Raw genomic sequence first — 20,388 nt, forward strand, 5'->3', positions numbered from 1 at the left:
ACAAATATTATTTGCAGTCAATAATTTTGATGGACTAAACATGTTATTTGGCTTAAACATATTGTGTTTTAAATAGAAGCCAATGAAAAACTACCCATGTCCCCAAGCTCCTTCGGCTGTCGTTTTTGTTAAACAAACAGTTTGCAGTGTGAGGTATGACTGGGTAGACCAGTTTCATCTTTAAGGACAGCCTAGTTCATAAATGGTGCTTCTTCATGTTTTCAACTATTAGACAATTAAAATAGATGAATGATGTTTAACAATTTGAGGTGTTATTACTGCCTCTAAAAGGATACCATAAATGATTACAATAATAAAATATTAGGTACGTAAGACAGATTTAATAATTTAAATATTAAGTTTAAATATTTTTTCAAGTAAAAATATATAATCTACTGTACTCAGTCACTGGTTTTGTTTAAGTGGGCAATGTAATGCATATAATGTTATGTAAACTAAATATGGATTAACCAGGTCTGTGGGAACTAAACGTTATCTGCATTCCTTTTTTGACCTGAGTGTTTGTTGCACTTCTTGCAACATCAGGAAAAGTATGGTCTGTTGAAGCTACCCCCACCGAAAAGGTGTTGATGAGGACTAGCAGTGGTATGGTTCCTCTTTGTGATGTAAGGGGGGTGTAGCAGCAACCCTTTCAGACTCAACCAATGGAAATCTGGGCTGGATTCAACACCCATTTTCTTGCTATAAAATGGGCCAATCAAATCCCTATACATTCATTATTTTAAGAAGCTGATTTGGGAAAACGTGAGAGGGAGTTAATGATGAGGTAAGGATGTCGCTATTTTCCTGATATTTGAGTAACATTTTGTTTAGTTAATAAAAATCAGGTATAGTGTTTGTTATAATATGATGATGGTGACGATGATGTCTTGGCTATCTGCTTTCAAATAAATGATTTTAAACTGCATAAGTTTATTTGCACTTAAAAGACTGCTAGAGGGTTTATTCATTTCTTGTGAGGATATTAAACTGTGCTTTTGCGTGTGTTGTGTTGTAAATTGATTTTCAAAGTTTTATCATGGATACTGTGTAAATCGGGTCACATTTACAGTTTGCTTGAAGATTCAGACTTGGACACATTTCAGTAAATCTTCATTGCTTCAGTGAAAGGAATTATGGCATCCACTATTGCAGATAAATTACAATAATAACAAGAATAATAGTAATTATTTTTTGTGTATAAAAATATTTTAATTATTAAATGTTATGACATTAACAACTACTCCCAGTACTGCTCCTATTACTAACGATAATTACAATGACACATATGCTGTCTGCATGCGAGATATTATTATGACGGTTGATGAAGTAGAGTATATGAACATTTTTATGCTGTGTGCTGGTTGTTGTGCTGATCGGTCGCCGACTGGTTAGCACGATGGCCTCACAGTTCAGAGGTGCAGGGTTTGATTCCGGCTCTGGCCTTCCTGTGTGCCTGTTCTCCCCGTGCCTGCGTGAGTTTCCTCCGGGTACTCCGGTTTCCTCTCATATTCCAAAAACATGCATGGCAGGTTGATTGGACACCCTAAATTTCCCGAGGTGTGTTTGTGAGCGTGAATGATTGTTTGTCTTTGTGTGCCCTGTGATTGTCTGGCAACCAATCTAGGGTGTATCCCGCCTACTGGCTGTAGACAGCTGGGTTGGGCTCCAGCACATCCTCGATCCTTGTGAGGAGAAGCGGCGCAGATAATGGATGGATGGATGTTGTGCTGGTAAATAGCAATCATTTATTAAACACGAGGCGTATCCTGAATGGAAAGTAAGTAAATGAAAATTAAAGATAAAGATGTCTTTTAATAGTCCCCCAATGGGGAAATTTGCAGTGTTACAGCAGCAAAGATATAGATCACACAGAGGCGGCGGTGTAATGTAGCTATTAATGTATAATATTAGCAGCAGACATTCATAAAAAGCATGCAAATATACTCAGTATATACATATATACACAAAACCCCATGTTTATACACACTTACGTCCCACAACATATACAAGTGTCAGGAAACACTCATAATGTCTGTCCATGGTACAGAGGAGAAATGAAAAAAAGCTGCAATGATAAAACATACTGCAATGATAAAAAATAAAAAAAATACTGCAATGATAAAAATACTGCAATGATAAAAGTACTGCAATGATAAGAATACTGCAATGATAAAAGTACTGCAATGGTTGAACTACTGGAATAATAAAAATACTGCAATGGTAAACAAAATACAGCATTGGTCAATATTTAAGTACACCATTGGATAAAGTACAGTAGTGGTGTGTATTGCATCATAGGACTGCACTATTGCACTAATGCCCGCCCGTTTGTAGGCTTGACCCAATGTTCTTGTTAAAAAGTCTGCCAGCAGCCGGCAGGAAAGAGCAGCGAAATCTCTCGTTCACACAGCGAGGGTAAATGAGAGATTGACGCGGGTCTACCTTCTTTCAACCATGTGAAATGCTCCTGTATTTTATTGTTCTCACAACCATTCTCCATAACAGTGCCAGGAATGATACCAAGTCTTACTTGGTTCAGATGAATGACAATACCAATGGCAAACACCTGAATGGGAACGGAGTCAATGGGAAGGCCATTCCCCATGTCAATGTCAATAGAAGTTCGGCTCCTGCCAAAGACAAGTGCCGGAGGAAGACATGGGAAGTGAAGCCTTCCCTGATGGCTCAGAACACCCTTAATCCCATAAGGACCATCGTGGATGGGATGAAGCTTTCTCCAAACCCAGATAAAGCAATGATCGCTCTTTCGATTGGTGAGAAGGTTCTTTGTGAGATCAAAGTGCTGCAATTCTATTAACGGAAAAGCACACCAAAATCATTTAAGCAGTGAAACATACAGCACATATAAACAACATGTGAAGTCATGAGAGAACAATGCATGCTTCAGCAACGTCAAGAATAGTTTTCATACGACACTGTCTGACTCTGTTAACACAAAACTGACTTGCACATGTAATTCTCAGGGGATCCTACTGTCTTTGGAAATCTTCCTACAGATGATGCGGTGCTTCAAGCCATGAAAGACGCAATAGATTCACACCAATACAATGGCTATGCTCCTTCTGTTGGTGAGTTTTATTTGTCAGAAAATTAATTAAAAAAACAGCAACATTCTAAATATGAAGAGTCGCAGTGCTTCATATTCACACAAACTGGCAATTTAAAGCCTTTGATGAACTAAAACTTACATTTTGAACTGTGGGAGGAAGCCAGTGTACATAAATAGAAACTACACACTATGTTACACCCAAAATTTGGATATAACACTTCTTGTGTACCTGCGATTGGCTGGCAACCAGTTCAAGGTGTCCCCCGCCTACTGCCCGAAGAGAGCTGGGACAGGCTCCAGCACGCCCCGCGACCCTAGTGAGGAGAAGTGGTACAGATAATGGATGGATGGATGGACTTTTTGCGTAATGATTGTGATCATGTGTTTTTATTCTTGACGAATGAAGTGTATAACCTTTTATGAGGCTCCACCTTCACCTAAATTAGGGGCAAAAGTAATTTTTTATTTTCTTTTGCAGAAAAAACGGAAAACTGACATATTATCAAAAGCTAACAGTCTCAAACTTAGGTTTTGAACTGGACAGTCATTTTAAATTAGATCAGTAGATCAGTGCTGTTGTCCGATCCAGCTTCTTTCATCTTGGGCAGCAGGCTTAAGTGAAGCCCTTTCTCTCCCAAAAGCACTTAGAAACAGTAATCCATGCATTTGTTACATTTGGGATACATTACTGTAATGCAGTTTACTTTGGAGTCAGCCAGTCCTCGCTCAAGCGCCTCCAACTGGTCCAAAATGCCGGAGCTCGCCTTTTAACTGGCGCTCGGAATACGGATCACTTAACCCCAATCTTTCTCTTCATAGGTTCCCAGTGCACTTTAGAGTTTGCTTTAAGATACTTCTGTTCGTCTTCAAATGTTTAAATGGCCTCGCCCCAACGTACCTCTCTGAACTCCTCAACCTCTACGCACCTGCCCGGTGCCTCAGGTCTGTGGACCAAACGCTCCTGGAGGTGCCGAGGACTAAGCACAACCTCAGGGGGGATCATGCCTTTTCTGTTGCCGGTCCTTTCCTATGGAATAAGCTTCCATTAAATGTTAGGCAAGCCCCCTCTCTGTCCATTTTTTAAAACACGTTTGAAGACACATTTTTATTCTTTAGCTTTTGACTCAACATGAGACTGTAAATGTGTTAATGTGTTTTAATTTGTGTTCTTATTACCTGCTAGTTTATATTACACCATATGGAAAGTGCTGTTACAGCTCCATCTGCATCTCAAATGCCATGTAAAATTGGATTGTATTGTATTGCAAATACTGATATTATATTATTTAGAATTTCATTTCAGGTTTACAATTGAGTCATCTGTTTAACTATGGAAGTGATTTTATCAGAAGTAGCTTGCATACTGAGGATACGTTTAAGGCCAAATATATATAAATTTTTTCCAAAATATGAATTGGGCCGGGCGGCACGTGGACGACTGGTTAGCAGGATGGCCTCACAGTGTATAGGTCCTGGGTTCAATTTCGACTCCGGCTCTCCTGTGTGGAGTTTGCATGTTCTCTTCGTGCCTGAGTGGTTTTTCTCCGTGTACTCCGGTTTCCTCCCACATTGCAAAAAAAAAAAAGGTTGATTGGACTCGCTAAATTGCCCCTAGGTATGACTGTGAGTGTGGAAGGTTGTCCATCCGTCTATGTGTGCCCTGCGATTGGCTGGCAGTCAGTTCAGGGTGTACTACACAAAGATAACTAGGATAGGCTCCATCCGCGACCCTTGTGAGGAGAAGCGTTACTGATAATGGATGGATGGATTTAATATATTTTTATAAATCAACACAGCTGTATTTTTGCCGTAGAGATAATGATAAAATAATGTGAAAACGCCGCCGAGAAATCAACGTATTCCAGTTAAGTGTGCTTAACGAGTGACATTGTAGGTGGCCTCCGGTGGCATCACTTCTTGCTATGACGAGTGAGTGGCATTGTTAGTCCATCCATACTTACGTCTGAGCGTGTTTCTCACCATTGTCCAAGGAATGCTCTGGGATTTTGTGTGAATGCTCAGACCTATGAAAATTAAGGGGAACATTGCCCATATTTTTTCAAGAATAATCTTTGTACCTGGTCAAAAAGTAGTACTGAGCCTTATAGTATATGTGCATACTTTTGTGAACCTTTTTTTTTTTTTTTTTTTTAATCAAGGCCTCTGTTTTGTTTGAGTTTGCACAAATATTGTTTCTTTGTCAACCCATTATCTCATGATCTCTATGTATTATTCCTGGCAGGTTACTTAAAGAGCCGACAGGTGGTAGCCAGCTTTTACAGCTGCTCTGATGCTCCTCTAGAAGCAGAGGTGAGATATCTGCATTCTAACTCAATTGTGACAGCAGTAAAAATGAAGTATGACCTATTGAAAAACACTATATACAATATTGATAGGTCTGTAATGTGAAGTTCTACTTTCAAATTTCTTTCCCCTCCTATGCAGGATGTGATTTTGACCAGTGGGTGCAGTCAAGCCATTGACCTGGCTATCAGTGTTCTGTGCAATCCAGGGGACAACATCCTGATTCCACGTCCAGGCTTCTCATTATATAAGACTCTGGCATTATCCTTTGGCATCGAGGTCAAACTCTACAACCTACTGGTATGTCATCCCATTGCAAAGACACATGATTTTTTTCTTCTTGTTAAAAATAAACTCTTCCAAAAATGACATTCAAATTTCCACATGACAAATTCTAAGTTGAACTCCAACTCAAAACTCAAAGACGGGTATTTTGTTAATCTCAAGCATGATATCTAACCTTTTGTTACAGGACTGAGCACAGGGTCAAGCAGTGTCAATACTCGTATGCCATATCCGTATCGACAGGAACATACTCACTCATGCTCTAATGCATGTGCTGTAATGCCAAGCTAAAAGAAGAAAGAGGAAAAAAAAAAAACAAGTCTCAAATCAACAAACACATTTGATCAACAGTTTTAAAAGTATAATATTTATATATATATAAGACCAAAGAACAATCTACTTCATACGCGAGACCAACAAAGTGCAACAAAGGACGCTGGTGGAAAAACACACCAGGAAAATAACTACGGGAACAAAAAACGTTTGCAAAAGGCAAGGAACAAAAAACTAAATGAAAATCGCTTGCCGCTGAAGGACAAGGAAAACCAATTCACAAAAAAGCACGAATTAAATAAGGACATGAATCACGGAGGGCAAAAAATGAGACGTCTAACAATTCGCTGCTTGGGATCATGAGCAAGGGGAATCTTCCGACGCTGAGTTGTCGGCATGGATTCCTTAAATAGTGCCGTAATCAAGAACGTGACGAGTGACAGGTGCGTGGCTGTGGGCGCGTCTCTCCAGACATGACCCGGAACGAAGCGCTGGAAGGAAACGCCCCCACTCCAGCTGGACAAAAACAAACATCAACATGACCGAACAAAAATGGACCATGACAGTTGGAAAAGGGACACACCTATAACAGGCTGGAACTTGAGGACTGGACTTGGGAACCTCTGGTCTAGAATCATTTAAATTGTAAACATAAACCAATAGCATATGCCATATGGTATAAACACACTTCTGTATGAATAACTCAAACTAAAATGTATAACTGAAGAAGTTGTTATAACTTGTATTTAAAATCTCTGTTAGAGGAGTTACCTTGTGGAATAACTATGCTAATGAACCGAAAACATACAATATTAATAAAGATGTTAAAACAAGTGATTACAAAAAATACAAATCATAGAACCAAAAAACGCAAACAATTAAATTTTCTGCTTTTTTTTGTTGTTTGTTTGTTTTAAATATTTTATACTATATCTCGCTTTGATGCATTTATTTTCATGAATTAATTAACGTTCAAGGTCCAGTCTGGGTGAGGGTGTGGACTGAGTTGCAAGTTGCCGTGCCCTGTTCAATGATGTATCTGTGTGGGGAAGATGTTTGTGTTGCAGAGGTCAGAAGCAAAGATCAAGTAGCCGCTGTCCATTATCATTGACTTTCCGTATGCCCAGCCCAGGAGCTGTCATCCGAGCCAATCCTGGCACTGAGGTCCCCAAGTAGAAATAGATGCTATTTTTCAAGGAGCTCTTTAATTTGGATGTCAAACTCTTCATAGAATGTTTCTTCAGCCTCAGATGCGAAGCAGAGTCTGGGGGGATAACAGCTCCCTGAGAAGGTGATTCAACTGAGTAGACAGCTGCACGGGCAAGACAGCAAGTTTTGTAATTTGATTGTATTTCTCCTTTCTTCTACGGTACGGTGTGGAGTTCTTCGGTTTTGGCCTGAGCTCCAAACACCCATTGAAGCTTGTAGACTGTGACGAGTCGGCATCTTAATGGCTGGGGGCTACCCATCTTGAAATAGGCAGTAGTTGACAAGCTCAACAATAGTTTCTCTCACTGTCTGAGTCTGCCCGTGGTGCCTAAGTTTATAGAAATATGCTTTGTGCTCATAACGTGTGCCCTTTTTTATTTTTGCCGCTGAAACAGCAGTACTGGAGAGTCTTTTCTTTCAACAGATGACATGGTGCTAACACAGCTGCAGGAGTTACCAGAAGGTGTCATAATATCTGACCGACTGCCTCAAGGGGCTCATTTTTGGATTTACTATTGGGGTTTAATCCCCTGGCTTTCCTCAACCAAAGATAAACAAGGCAGAGGATCTTTTTGGCCATAGCTGGTAGTTTGATTTCCAGGCACCGGTAGGCTTGCATTCTGCGGATCAGGGGGTCACACCTCTTCCAGCTCCATTGTAGTACATTCTAGGGTTGGAAATCATATTTGTGCAAAACAGCAGAAATGGATAGTCTGGATGTGACATAGTTGTGGGAAAGATTCTTGTCTGCTTTGCTGCTTGGTAGCATTACTCTGACATCACTAACTTTTTTGTTTGTTTCTCGTATTGTAACAGAGTTTTTTCATTAAGCTGCTGATACATAAATTCTTCTGAAATTGCTAGCCAGAGAAGTCATGGGAGGTGGATCTGCAACATTTGGAGAGCCTGGTTGATGACAGGACATCACTTTTAATTGTCACCAATCCCTCCAACCCGTGTGGCTCTGTTTTCACCAAAGAACATCTACAGAAGATCCTCACAGGTCATCAGCAATGCTGCCACAACTCTTGCTCCAAATCCCCTCCATAGATTTATATATTGGTTGTTCTTTTTCACAGTGGCTTCCAGAAACTATCTGCCCATCCTGGCAGATGAAATCTACAGAAACATGGTGAGTCCACTATACAGTTGATAAAGTGTCATATCAGGTTGGCATGTGGACTTAGCTGGTCTCCACAGGCAAACGGCAATAAACATTTTTCAACACAGTGATGGCAAGGATTATGTTTTATCTGTCAGTATTTGTCCAGGAGCAGTGTTCGCGGTTAACCGCTTCCCGATTGCCCGGGGCAAGTGAAATTTGGCCACGGGCAAGGTAAAATTATGGGCAACTTACCCGACCGGGCAAACATTTTTTAAAGCAGCCAAATATCTTTAATTTCGACGAAAACTGTGGTGTGATCTGTTTGTATGCACTGTATGGTGATGGTTTAACCCAGACAACCCCCTTATGTTGTGGTATGGTCCATTGGCCTTATCGGGGGCAATGGGCGGACGCTACGGGGATCAGTTAGTTAAGTGAAGTGTCGAGTTAAAGTGAACGTCAATAAATCCCGCAGTATTGGAATTCGCTGTAGTTGCATCCTCATTTGATGTTTGAAAAACACAACAAAAACCTACGATATTTCGGCCGAAAATTGACAGCCGGAAGTTTTCTTACCTTCTGCGCATCTTTCTGCGCATGTTTACAAGTGGCGACGAGTTCGTTCAAATCCGAACATTTCGGATTCCTCTGACATGACTAAAATAACTCGAATATTTTTAAGTAGACAATTCAGTTGTAAGTAAGGAAGGGAGTAATATTTGATTATTGGCTGTTAATTCATTAGCTTCATGATGTGACCTGACATAGTGTCAGTGACTGTGTTCTGTTTATGCTATGAAACTTATGGAGGCAGCACCACAGGCACTGGTCTTAAAGGAATACACAAATTTCCCACACTCATAATTTACTCATGTGATTACTCAATTAATAGGCTCTCCTGGACTTAAAATTGATAATCTGGATTGCTGTAATATCATTTTCCCAATTTAACATGCAGATTTGTTAATTATTAAAACTACAATTAACATTTTTAATAACTGCACAGGATGATACATGCTGTTGTGAGCAGGGTTTCATGGTTGATGATGAAAACAAGATTAATTTATGATTATATGTTTATTTACATTTGTGGCACACATTTTACAACCATAAACATTTTATTCTTAGTCTAGCTTTCACAGGATCAGTTCTACCTGCCCAGCTGCCAGCTCCTTACGGACATATGCTTCATTGACTGTTTCTTAATGCCTGCAACGTCCGCAACATAGAACTCATGAAGGAATAACATAATCCTGGGTCAGCAGACACATAATTAATGTGTTAATACATGATACATTTTTATATAAGCAACACTTATGATTGTAACGTATTTTTAATTCTTTCTAGGCAGGAACTGTCCGAACAAAAAATTCATGCAATTTGTAATTAGACACTTTGTCATACAAAAAGTCACTCAGGGCAAGGTAATTTAATCTTCGGGCAAGAGAAAAAAAAATGTCACTTGACCAAAGTTGGGCAAGTAATTTGGCCACTCAGACAAGGCAAATTTTAGTGGCACTTGCCCTATGGGCAAGCAGTTTTTAAAGTTAACTTCGAACCCTGCAGGAGGATGGTAGACAATACCACAGCATTATGTATAGTATGTATTTTGGTCTCTCTCTCCCTCTCTCTCTCTCTCTCTCTCTCTCATCAGACAACAGTAGATCAGGGCTAATGTGCAATAAATGAAACTCATTAATACAAACCAGCAGATTATCCAAATGCTTGTTTAAAAGATTTGTCAGGAGTCGCCTTGCGGCGATGAGGAGGTGGACCCAAGAAGCGAGGAAGCAGGGGTAGGTGAAGCTTTAAGGAGATTTATTGTGGAGCTTGGTGGGGACGAACAACGGGGCGTGGGCAAAGAAACAACACAGGCAACTGAACGAGACTAACTGGACGATGACAAGGACCAAACACGAGACGGGAACGAGCCAGGCGGACAGGGAACGAAGACAAGTGCAACAACGGGAGCGAAGCGCAAGTCGTGCGAGTCCGAGGTGACGTGGCAACAGGAGGCAAACAGGGTAATGACCCGACACTGCGTTGTCGGTCTGGAAGGTTTAAATAGTCCGGGTACTTAGGGGAGCAGATGGGAAGCAGGTGCGTGATGATGACTAGGAACAGGTGCGTGATGATGACTAGGAACAGGTGCGTAGCTGGTGAGAACGAAAACAATAACAAAGGCACATGGCAGGGAGGTGATGAAAACAATAACAAAAGGCACATGGCAGGAAGGAGGGAAGAAAATAACAACAAAAACACTGACGTGGCAGACACGGGTCATGACAAGATTTTTGCTTTTCTTACAAAATGTCTAACATACAATACGATACAATGCGATACAATACAACTTTAGTTATATTGCGCATTTCACAACAGCTGGAGCTGTAACAAATTGCTTTCCATATGGTGTAATATAAATGAGCGGGAAATTAGAACACAAATTAAAAGACATTAACATATATACAATAGATACCAGAAGAACAGCAGAACGATGACAGTCTGATGTTGAGTCGAAAGCTAAAAAATAATAAAGGGGTCTTTAAACGGGTCTTACAAGTTGACAAAGAGGGGTCTTGCCTAACATTTAATGGGAGCTCATTTCAAAAGGAAGGACTTACAACAGAAAAGGCACGATAATAATAATAAAAAAATAAAATAAAAAATAATAATAACAATACATTCAATTTGTAAGCGCCTTTCAAGACCCTCAACGACACTTTACATCAATAAAAGTAATTAAAACTAAACTGCTCAAAGTAAGAAAAATATTATTTGAAAAATAAATAAATTAAAAAAAAGAATAAGAAGAAAACAAATGAATAAACCCCCTCAGGCTGCACTTAGTCCTCAGCACCTGCGGCAACATTTGGTCGACAGTCCTGAGGCAGCGGGGAGGTGCATAGGGGTGGAGGAGTTCAGAGAGTTACGCCGTGGTGAGGCCATTTGAAGTTTTGAAGACGAACAGAAGTATCTTAAAGCGAACTCTAAAGTGCACTGGGAGCCAGTGAAGAGAGGCCAAGATTGGGGTTATATGATCCGTCTTCCGAGCTCCAGTTAAAAGACGAGCAGCAGCATTTTGGACCAGTTGGAGGCGCTTGAGGGCGGACTGGTTGACTCCAAAGTAAACTGCATTACAGTAATCTTGTCTAGAAGTAATGAAGGCATGGATTACTTTTTCTAAGTGAAGCTGGGAAAGAAATGCCTTCACTTTAGCCAGATGCCTAAGATGAAAGAAGCTGTATTGAACAACAGCACTGATTTTCCAATTTAATTTAAAATCACTGTTCAATTTAAAATCCATACATACATAAACATGTTGTAAATGTAGTTGCTAGAAATTTAGTTGTTAATGGCTGAATCTTGAATTAATTTGAGGTGACAGTAAATGTACATCGTTATTCAAGCTTTTTTTTTACACACTACCTACCTTACTTTGGAACAAAATTATATTCCTTGGAAGTTGTTTAATAAATATTTTTGAATGTAAGGGGTGTGCTTTATTTTGTGAGACACTGAATATGACTTGCATGTATATTAAGTGTCACAAAAAAGCATTTGCCAACCTCTTACTTTTTTCGTTTATCAATTTTAATGATTAAGATCATCAAACAAATGTAAAAATCAGACAAAGACAACCCAAGTGAATATAAAATACATTTTTAAATGGTGATATTGTTTATTAAGTCAAAAAAACTATTCAAAGCTACCCTGTGTGGAAAAAGTACATGCACAACTTGTTAAAATCATGGATTTACTGTGATTGAGAAAATATTTTGAATAGCTGAGTTAATTTTCATTGATGATATCCAAGCCCATTTATCTTCAAAATGAATGAAGTTGATCTCAAAAAGCAGCAAAAAATAAATAAATACATTAAAACGAAATAAATAAATACGTTAAAACTAACTAACTAACTAACTAAATAAATAAAATACCACACACAAAACAGTCTGTCTGGAAAGGGTTACAAAGCAAATTATAAAGCTTTAGGATCCCAGCGAATCATGATTGAAATGGAGATAACATGGAACAGTGGTAAATAACAAAGGAGGTCACAAAGGAAACCAGGACAATATCGAAAGAGCTGCAGACCTCTCTCCTCATGACTTAACACTAAGGAAGAGACTGGGCATACATGGAGTTCCAAGATGAAAAGCACTCTGACCAAAAACAACATAAAGGCTCATCTTACGCTTGATAAATAAATAAATAACAGTATTTTAATAATTCCCAAGACTTTTGAGCAAATATTGTATGAACTGACAAGATATAAATTGAACTTTTTTGAATGTGTGTGTCTCTTTACATCTGCTGGAAATGGAAGGAGCTGCCAATTAGTACGGATTGTCCTTATTTAGTTCGGAAAATCATTGAAAACTAACTCGTTATGCCCATAATATTTATTGTTATAGCTATTTTAAAAAAAATACATTGTTCACATAATTGCGCCAACAGGTTCAAATTGGGTAAAAAGTGTTCATAGATAATTGTGATGTATGTTTGACAATTACCCAATTGCAGATGCTCCAGGGTTCTGTCAGTAGGTAGAGATGGGACATTTGATATTGAGACTCCGGAGCAGCCTGGATTTGGAGTCACGATTTCTAACTACTCCAACCACAACAAGCCATGGTGCGCTGCCAAACTCAGGCAACCTTGGAAAAGCAAAAGAGGTCGCCTTTATAAGCGGGAATAGGGCACTGTAAAAATTAGCCAGAAACCAGCTGAAAAATGATTTTTTATATCACAAATAGAAGCTAGGTTCGGCATAGTGGACGACTGGTTAGTACGATGGCCTCAGTGTGCAGAGGTCCTGGGTTTTATTCCGGCTCTGGCCTTTCTGTGTGGAGTTTGCATGTTCTCCCCGTGGCTGCGTGGGTTTCCTGCTGGTACTCCGGTTTCCTCCCACATTCCGAAAACATTCATGGCAGGTTGATTGGACACTCTAAATTGCCCCTCTGAATGAGTGTGAGCGCGGATGATTGTTTGTCTATGCGTGCCTTGCGATTGGCTGGCAACCAGTTCAGGGTGTACCCTGCCTACTGCCCAAAGAGAGCTGGGATAGGCTCCAGCACCCCCCCCCGACACCCTTGTGAGGAGAAGCGGTACAGATAATGGATGGATGAAATCGAAGCTATGCAGTAGCCATATGTAGCCATAAGGGGGTACAAGCCAGTGTCTTCTTGTGCCTGTCCCAAGCCCAGATAAATGCAGAGGGCTATTTCAGGAAGGGTATCCGACGTAAAACATTGGCCATATCAAACGTTCTAATCAAATATATGACTTCCATACTGGATTGGTCGAGGGCCGAGTTAACAACGACCACCACCGGTGCTGTTGACCTACTAGGTGCCAGTGGAAATTGGACTATTGATGGTCAAAGAGTAGAGGAGGAAGATGTGTCCGCAGGAAGAAAGAGAAGAGGAACACAAAGAGTCTAGGACTGAGAGTAGGGACTTTGAATGTTGGAACTATGACGGGCAATGGTGGACATACTGTGCATTCAGGAGACCAGGTGAGAAGGGAGCAAACCTTGAAGTTTAGGAGCAGGGTTCAAGTTGTTCTATCATGGTGTAGAAAGGAAGAGAACTGGAGTAGGAGTCATTGTGAAAGAGGAGTTTGTTAGGAACGTAATGGAAGTAAAAAGAGTGTCAGATAGAGTGATGAGCCTGAAGCTAAAAATCGAAGGTGTGATGATCAATGTTGTTAGTGGGTATGCATCACAGGTCGGATGTGAGCTGGAGGAGAAGGAACTTTTGGTTAGACCTTGATTAAGTGATGCTGAGCATCCCTAGAAGTGAGAGAGTTGTCATTGGTGCAGACTTCAATGAACACGTTGGTGCAGAAAACAGGGGTGATGAGGTGATGGGCAGGTTTGTTCCTTACAAATGACTGGACAACAACAGCAAATGTGATCAGGGTGACGGGTAGGAAAGACCTTGGTGTGTCATCTGGAAGGAAAGGAGACAAGGAGACTTGTTGGTGGAATGAGGAGGTGCCGAAATGGATCCAGAGAAAGAGGCTAGCTAAGAAGAAGTGGGACAGTGAGAGGACCGAAGAAAGTAGACAGGAGTACAGGGACATGCAGCGGAAGGTGAAAGTAGAAATGGCAAAGGCCAAACAAGAGGCTTACGATGACTTGTATGCGATGTTGGACAGTAAGGAGGGAGAGACTGATCTATACACTTTGGCATGGCAGAGAGACAGAGATGGGAAGGACGTGCAGCAGGTTAGGGTAATAAAGGATAGGGATGGAAGTTTGTTGACAGATGCCAGTAGTGTGATGGGAAGATGCAAAGAGTACTTTGAAGAGTTGATGGATGAGGAAAATGAGAGAGAATGAAAAGTAGAAAAGGTGACTGCTGTGGACCAGGAAGTAGCAAAGATCAGTAAGAATGAAGTGAGAAGGGCATTGAAAAGGGTGAAGAGTGGAAAGGCACTCGGCCCTGATGATATACCTGTGGAGGTATGGAAGTGTCTTGGGGAGGTAGCAGTAGAATTTCTGACTAGGCTGTTCAACAAGTTCTTAGATAGTGAGAAGATGCCCAAAAAATGGATAAGTGTGCTGGTGCCTACTTTTAAGAACAAGGGAGATGTGCAGAGTTGTGGCAACTACAGAGGAATAAAGCTGATAAGCCTCACAATGAAGCTGTGGGAAAGAGTAGTGGAAGCTAGACTGAGGGCAGAGCAGCAGTATGGTTTAATGCCAAAAAAGAGAACAACATTTGCAATATTTGCTTTGTGTGTGTTGATGGAGAAGTACAGAGGAGGTCAGAAGGAGCTGCATTGTGTCTCTGTAGACCAGGAGAAAGCTTATGACAGGGTGCCCAGAGAGGAACTGTGGTTTTGTATGAGGAAGTCCGGAGTAGCAGAGAAGTATCTTCAAGTGGTGCAGGACATGTATGAGGACTGTAAGACTGTGGTGAGGTGTGTTGTAGGTGTGACGAATGAGTTCAAGGTGGAGGTGAGACTACATCAGGGATCAGCTCTGAGTCCCTGCTTGTTTGTTTTCGTAATGGACAGGATGACAGACGAGGTTAGACAGGAATCTCCACTGACTATGATGTTTGCAGATGACATTCTGATCTTTAGTGAGAGCAGGGATCAGGTGGAGGAGAAGCTTGAGGCGTGGGGGTTTGCCCTGGAGAGGAGGAGAATGAAGATTAGCCGTAACAAGACGGAGTATCTGTGTGTAAATGAGAGGGACACGAGAGGAAGAGTGAGCTTGGAGGTAGAGGAGACCAAGATGGTGGAGGAGTTTAGGTATTTGGGGTCAACACTCCAGAGCAATGGAGTGTGTGGAAAAGAAGTGAAGAAGCATGTGCAGGCAGGCTGGAACGGGTGGAGAAAAGTGTCTGGTGTGATGTGTGACAGAAGAGTTTCAGCTAAAATAACAGGAAATATTTATAGAACTCTGGTGAGACCAGTGATGTCTGGTCTGGAGACAGTGCCACTGAGGAAAAGACAGTATCTTTTGGAGTGACCAAGATGGATAGGATCAGGAATGAGTACACCAGAGGCACAGCACATGTTAGAGGCTTTGGAGATAAAGTCAAAGTGGCCAGACTGAGATGGTTTGGACATGTCCAGAAAGGAGATAGTGAGTATATTGGCAGAAGGATGCTGAGTTTCCAAGTGCCAGGCAAGAGGCCATAAGGAAGACCAAAGTGGAGGTTTTTTGATGGAGTTTAAGCGGACATGAAATTAGTTGGGGGGAGAGCAGAGGATGCAGAGGACAGGGTTAGATGGAGGCAACTGATTCGCTGTGGCGATCCCTGAAAGGAAAAGCCAAAAGGAAAAGAAGAAGAAGAAATAGAAGCTATGCAACTCTTCAAATGACTCTGTGACCGTGTGGAATGGCCTGAAATCAGTCAGAAACTACAAGAGACCATCTGTATGATGTCCCATCCTGCTTCAAATGCCCCACCATCATCCCACTCCCCAAGAAACCTGAAAGATTGAGACTGAAGGACTACAGGCCTGTTGTTCTGACACCTGTAGTCACAAAGTCCTTTGAAGGACTCATAGTGGAGCACCTAAAGACCATCACCTGATCCCGGTTGGTCCCCTGCAGTTTGGCTAGTGAGCAAACACGTCCGTGGACGACACAGTCACCAAAGAGCTGCGCTTCATCCTGAAGCACCTTGAAGGCGCATGGATCTACGTGAGGATCCTGTTTGTGTTCTTCAGCTCTGCGCTCACATCCCAGTACTCTTATCCTTCAAGCTTTTCCAGCTCAGTATGGCTCCTTCCATTTACCAGTGGATTCACATCTTCCCGACAGGCAGAACACAATAAGTGAGGTTGGGATGGACAACTTTTTCAACATGCGCCATCGGCACTGGGGACCTCCAAAGATGTGTCCTCTCTCTGTTTCTCTTCTACCTCTAAACCAACGACTGTGCCTCACCCAAACCACCCTGAAGTTTCCAGACGACACCACAGTCATGGTTCTTATCAAAGATGGTAAGGAGTCTCCATATTGGCAGGAGTGAGGCAGCTGGCACTCTGGTATGACCAGTACAACCTGGAGCTGAACACGCTCAAGACTATAGAGATGATAATGAACTTCAGAGTATTTTCTAACTGCCTTGTGTCAACATTAAGACCTTCAAGTTCCAGGAAATTACAGTCTCTCGGGACCTGAGAGGCCAACATAAACACCATCCTGGAAAAGGCTCAGCATAAGATATACATCCTGAGGCTGCTGAGGAATCATGGCCTGGCTCGGGAGCTGTTGAGACAGTTATTTTTTTTGGTATCACCCTACCCACTCATGAGGGCTTGCGTATTGCAAGAACCAAGACAAGGGCAAGAAAAAATTTCCTGAACCCCCTCATCTTGGTCACCACCACTTCCTCCTCTCAGGTCGGTGCTATTGAACCATGCACACTAAAACCAGCTGACATTCAAACACTTTCTTCCCTCTTGGCTGCCAGGATGGCCGAGTGGTCTAAGGCGCCGCGTTCAGGACCCAGTCTCCCCAGGAGGCCTGGGTTCGAATCTCGAATTTCCCCATTGTGGGACTAATAAAGGGCAAATTATTATTATTGCCATTAACTCTCTGCACAGTCGACATAAATTCCATAGTGGCAATATTTCACATCCTTGTGTAACGGTATTATTGTATAAGTTTTATATAAGTTTTAATTTTATTGAACACATAAACAGAACAGAAATGAATATAATCATAAGTAAAAAGATTTAAAAGGAAAGAAGAGAAAAAGGAATGTCATAAGCACAGTCTACATGTTCAATAGGGAGTAGGAAGAAATAGATAACTTATCGAGTCCTACCCCCTGTTTTCAGTGCATTTTTACTTAATTTAAATCAATTAATATAGATCGTCCATATAAAATCTAATAATATATAAAAATATTTACATTACACTCAGTGGTATACATAATACAGATTTCACTTTTTAGGCAATTTACTTACTTATATTTGGTTTATATAGTTTTTTTGTACTTTACTTTTGAACATGTTTTTGAACACATTAAGTGATTTGCATCTTTTCAAGTCCGTTTCAAAGTCATTCCACAGAATTACATCTTTTACAGAAACACACCAAAGCCTAATTTCTGTTCTTGGTTTAGGTTTTTTATACAAACTTGTGTTCGTAAGTTGTAACAACTTTCTCTCATTTCAAACAGCTTCTGAGTATTGCGGCAGATCATATAATTATGTACTTTATACATTATTTGCACGATTTTAAATTGAACAAGATCATAAAATTTCATAGTGTTTAATTTGGTGAATAATGGATTTGTAGGTTCATTAAATTTTGATCGATTAATAATTCTGATTGCTTTTTTTTGCAGCTTGAAAAGAGGTAGAGTGTTGGTTTTATGGGCATTTCCCCATATTTCCACACAATAAGTCAGGTATGGTTATAATAGGGAACAATATAATGTGTATAGAGACTTCTTATTTAGTACATCCTTGATTTTATATAAGATCCCAATAATTTTTGACATTTTATTTTTTACATTATCTATATGTGACTTCCAGGATAATTTGGCATCAATTACTACTCCAAGGAATTTATTCTCATACACTCTTTCTATTTCAGTTGCGTTTACATTGATTTTTACTTGGTGTTTGATTGGTCTAGTGCAAAGTCCAACTTCCCTTAATGTTTTGCCTATGTTCACATTTTTATATAGTTTCAATATTTAGTCATTTTCAACAGAGCGCACTTATATACTCAATATTTAGCAATGTTCCCATTAAACACCTTTGCCAGTCAAACAAATATAAGGCATTTATTTCACATTCAAGTAAATGTGGCTCCAGGAACCTAAGTTTGCCACTTCCAGAAAAACAGTAAAATATCTCCTGCAGAAATATATCAAGTGCTAAGCATTGAGTTAACATCATTTACCTTTTTTTATTAACATCATTTACCTTTTTTATTAAATCAAAGAGTATACCGTATTTAAGCACTCCTTCACAACTTCCCCATCACTGAATGTTTTTTTAAGTACCCCAAAATCCATGATACTTTTAGTGAACATTCGTTTGGATGCCGCTGGGCTGTAAACGAAAATGTAAAAATCTGTTATACTGAACTCGAAGTTCGATGTTTTTGCGTGCGCTCACCTCAAACTTCTGCGGATAACTTTGCAAAAAAAGGCAGTGCTTTGTTCCGTAGTGGCGCTTTGCAATGTTGCGACGGTTTCGGAGCATATGATGCACACTGGTTTTGAATCGGCTGCAGCTAGAACAAAACTACATTTCTCCATCCATTCATTTAAAACAACACGCATCAACCTTGCTAACTTTTTAGCAAGGCATACTGTCAGCAGCACGCTCTTCCGGTCTGCTGCGCAATTGGCAGTGGATTGTAAACAAAAGATTTGATTGGCTCAAATCAGTGACGCCTTTTCCGTATTAACTAGAATTGTAGCGCCAACGTTTGCGAATGCGCCCTGAAAGAAAATCATCATAGATTGGTCATGGGTCCGGTCCGAACCATCGCGCGGTCCGGATCCGGGCCGCGGTCCGCCATTTGGTGATACCTGGTCTACTGCCAAAAACAATGAACTTTGTTTTGTCTAAATTGAGTGATAATTTGTTTGTGTCAAACCATTTTTTAAATATTGATCATTGTTGTGTTTGTTCTCTAAATAGTCGTTCAAGTGTCATTGATCAATAATCCGCAGCACTAGACACTGCTCAAGGAGCTCCTGTATCATTGCACATCCCCAATAATCGGCATCATCTGCACAACTATCACAGCATTGTAATTGTAATTATAATTGTGAACTGGTCACATTATCTTTGCTTGAAGGCTCTCGGCATTGTTTGAAGAGCTATCACTGGGTTGTACTACAATGCAAATAGTAGACGTACATTATGAAAAGACTTACTAGACTTACTAAGCGCTTTGATACAGCTCCAGCTTGTTGTGAAATGTGCTATGTAAATAAAATTGTATTGTACTGTATTGTGTTACTATACTTATGTGTCATGTCTTGGTAGTATTTGCTTTCAATACTAGTGTAGTTCATAACGGAGATAAATCCCTTGTGTTTTACATACTAGGCCGAGTAATATGATTCTAATTCTGATTAACCAGAAAATCCTGAGAGAAGATGTTCGGTCATCAGTTAGTCATCACAACTGAAATGCAATTGGGTTCGGCTGCCGCCCAACAATAAAAACACACGCGCAAGTCATCTTAAGAATGGCTTAAAAAATAAAACAGAAAAATAATTAAAAATATGATGGTTTTGGACTGGTCTAGTCAAAGTCCAGACTTGAATCCGTTGAATAGTCAAATGGTGTGAAATAACCTTAAAGAGGCCATTTATCCTCGTAAATCTTCCAATGTGGCAATCCTGAAACATAGAGTGGGTCAAAATTATATTCACAGAGATGTGAAACACTCATTTCCCATTATAGAAGATTTTAGTTGTTGCTTCTGAGGGCTGTCCAACCAGTTTTTATATTTCTGCTTGGCTCTGGACACTTTTTTGCTCTGCTCCTCATCACCCCTTATCTCCTGGGTGGATGACATGTGTAGTCCTCTGTCTTCACCTATTCTAGCCTCCTGCTAGATTTTTCTTCCAAAAATCAGTCCATTGAATTAGTTAGCTAGGTTCTCAGAGCATTGGACATCATTTTTTCAATG

General features: G+C 40.4%; 1 protein-coding gene across 2 annotated transcripts in view; it reads left to right on the forward strand.

The window, feature by feature from the left end:
* Positions 1-603: 603 nt before the first annotated feature.
* The window catches only part of tat (tyrosine aminotransferase), a 50,381-nt gene continuing 30,596 nt past the window's right edge, over positions 604-20,388 (forward strand). For both annotated transcript variants that reach the window (XM_088299340.1, XM_088299341.1), the window contains exons 1-7: positions 604-787; positions 2,509-2,777; positions 2,988-3,092; positions 5,316-5,383; positions 5,519-5,677; positions 8,009-8,147; positions 8,224-8,276. In XM_088299340.1, the coding sequence (XP_088155466.1) occupies positions 780-787; positions 2,509-2,777; positions 2,988-3,092; positions 5,316-5,383; positions 5,519-5,677; positions 8,009-8,147; positions 8,224-8,276 (801 nt within the window). In that variant the 5' untranslated portion in view covers positions 604-779. The remainder of the gene's footprint in view (positions 788-2,508; positions 2,778-2,987; positions 3,093-5,315; positions 5,384-5,518; positions 5,678-8,008; positions 8,148-8,223; positions 8,277-20,388) is intronic.

The sequence above is a fragment of the Idiotropiscis lumnitzeri genome, chromosome 6 (genome assembly GCF_059441095.1).
Source record: "Idiotropiscis lumnitzeri isolate Australia: NSW breed Sydney's pygmy pipehorse chromosome 6, RoL_Ilum_1.0, whole genome shotgun sequence".
NCBI classification, from domain to species: domain Eukaryota; kingdom Metazoa; phylum Chordata; class Actinopteri; order Syngnathiformes; family Syngnathidae; genus Idiotropiscis; species Idiotropiscis lumnitzeri.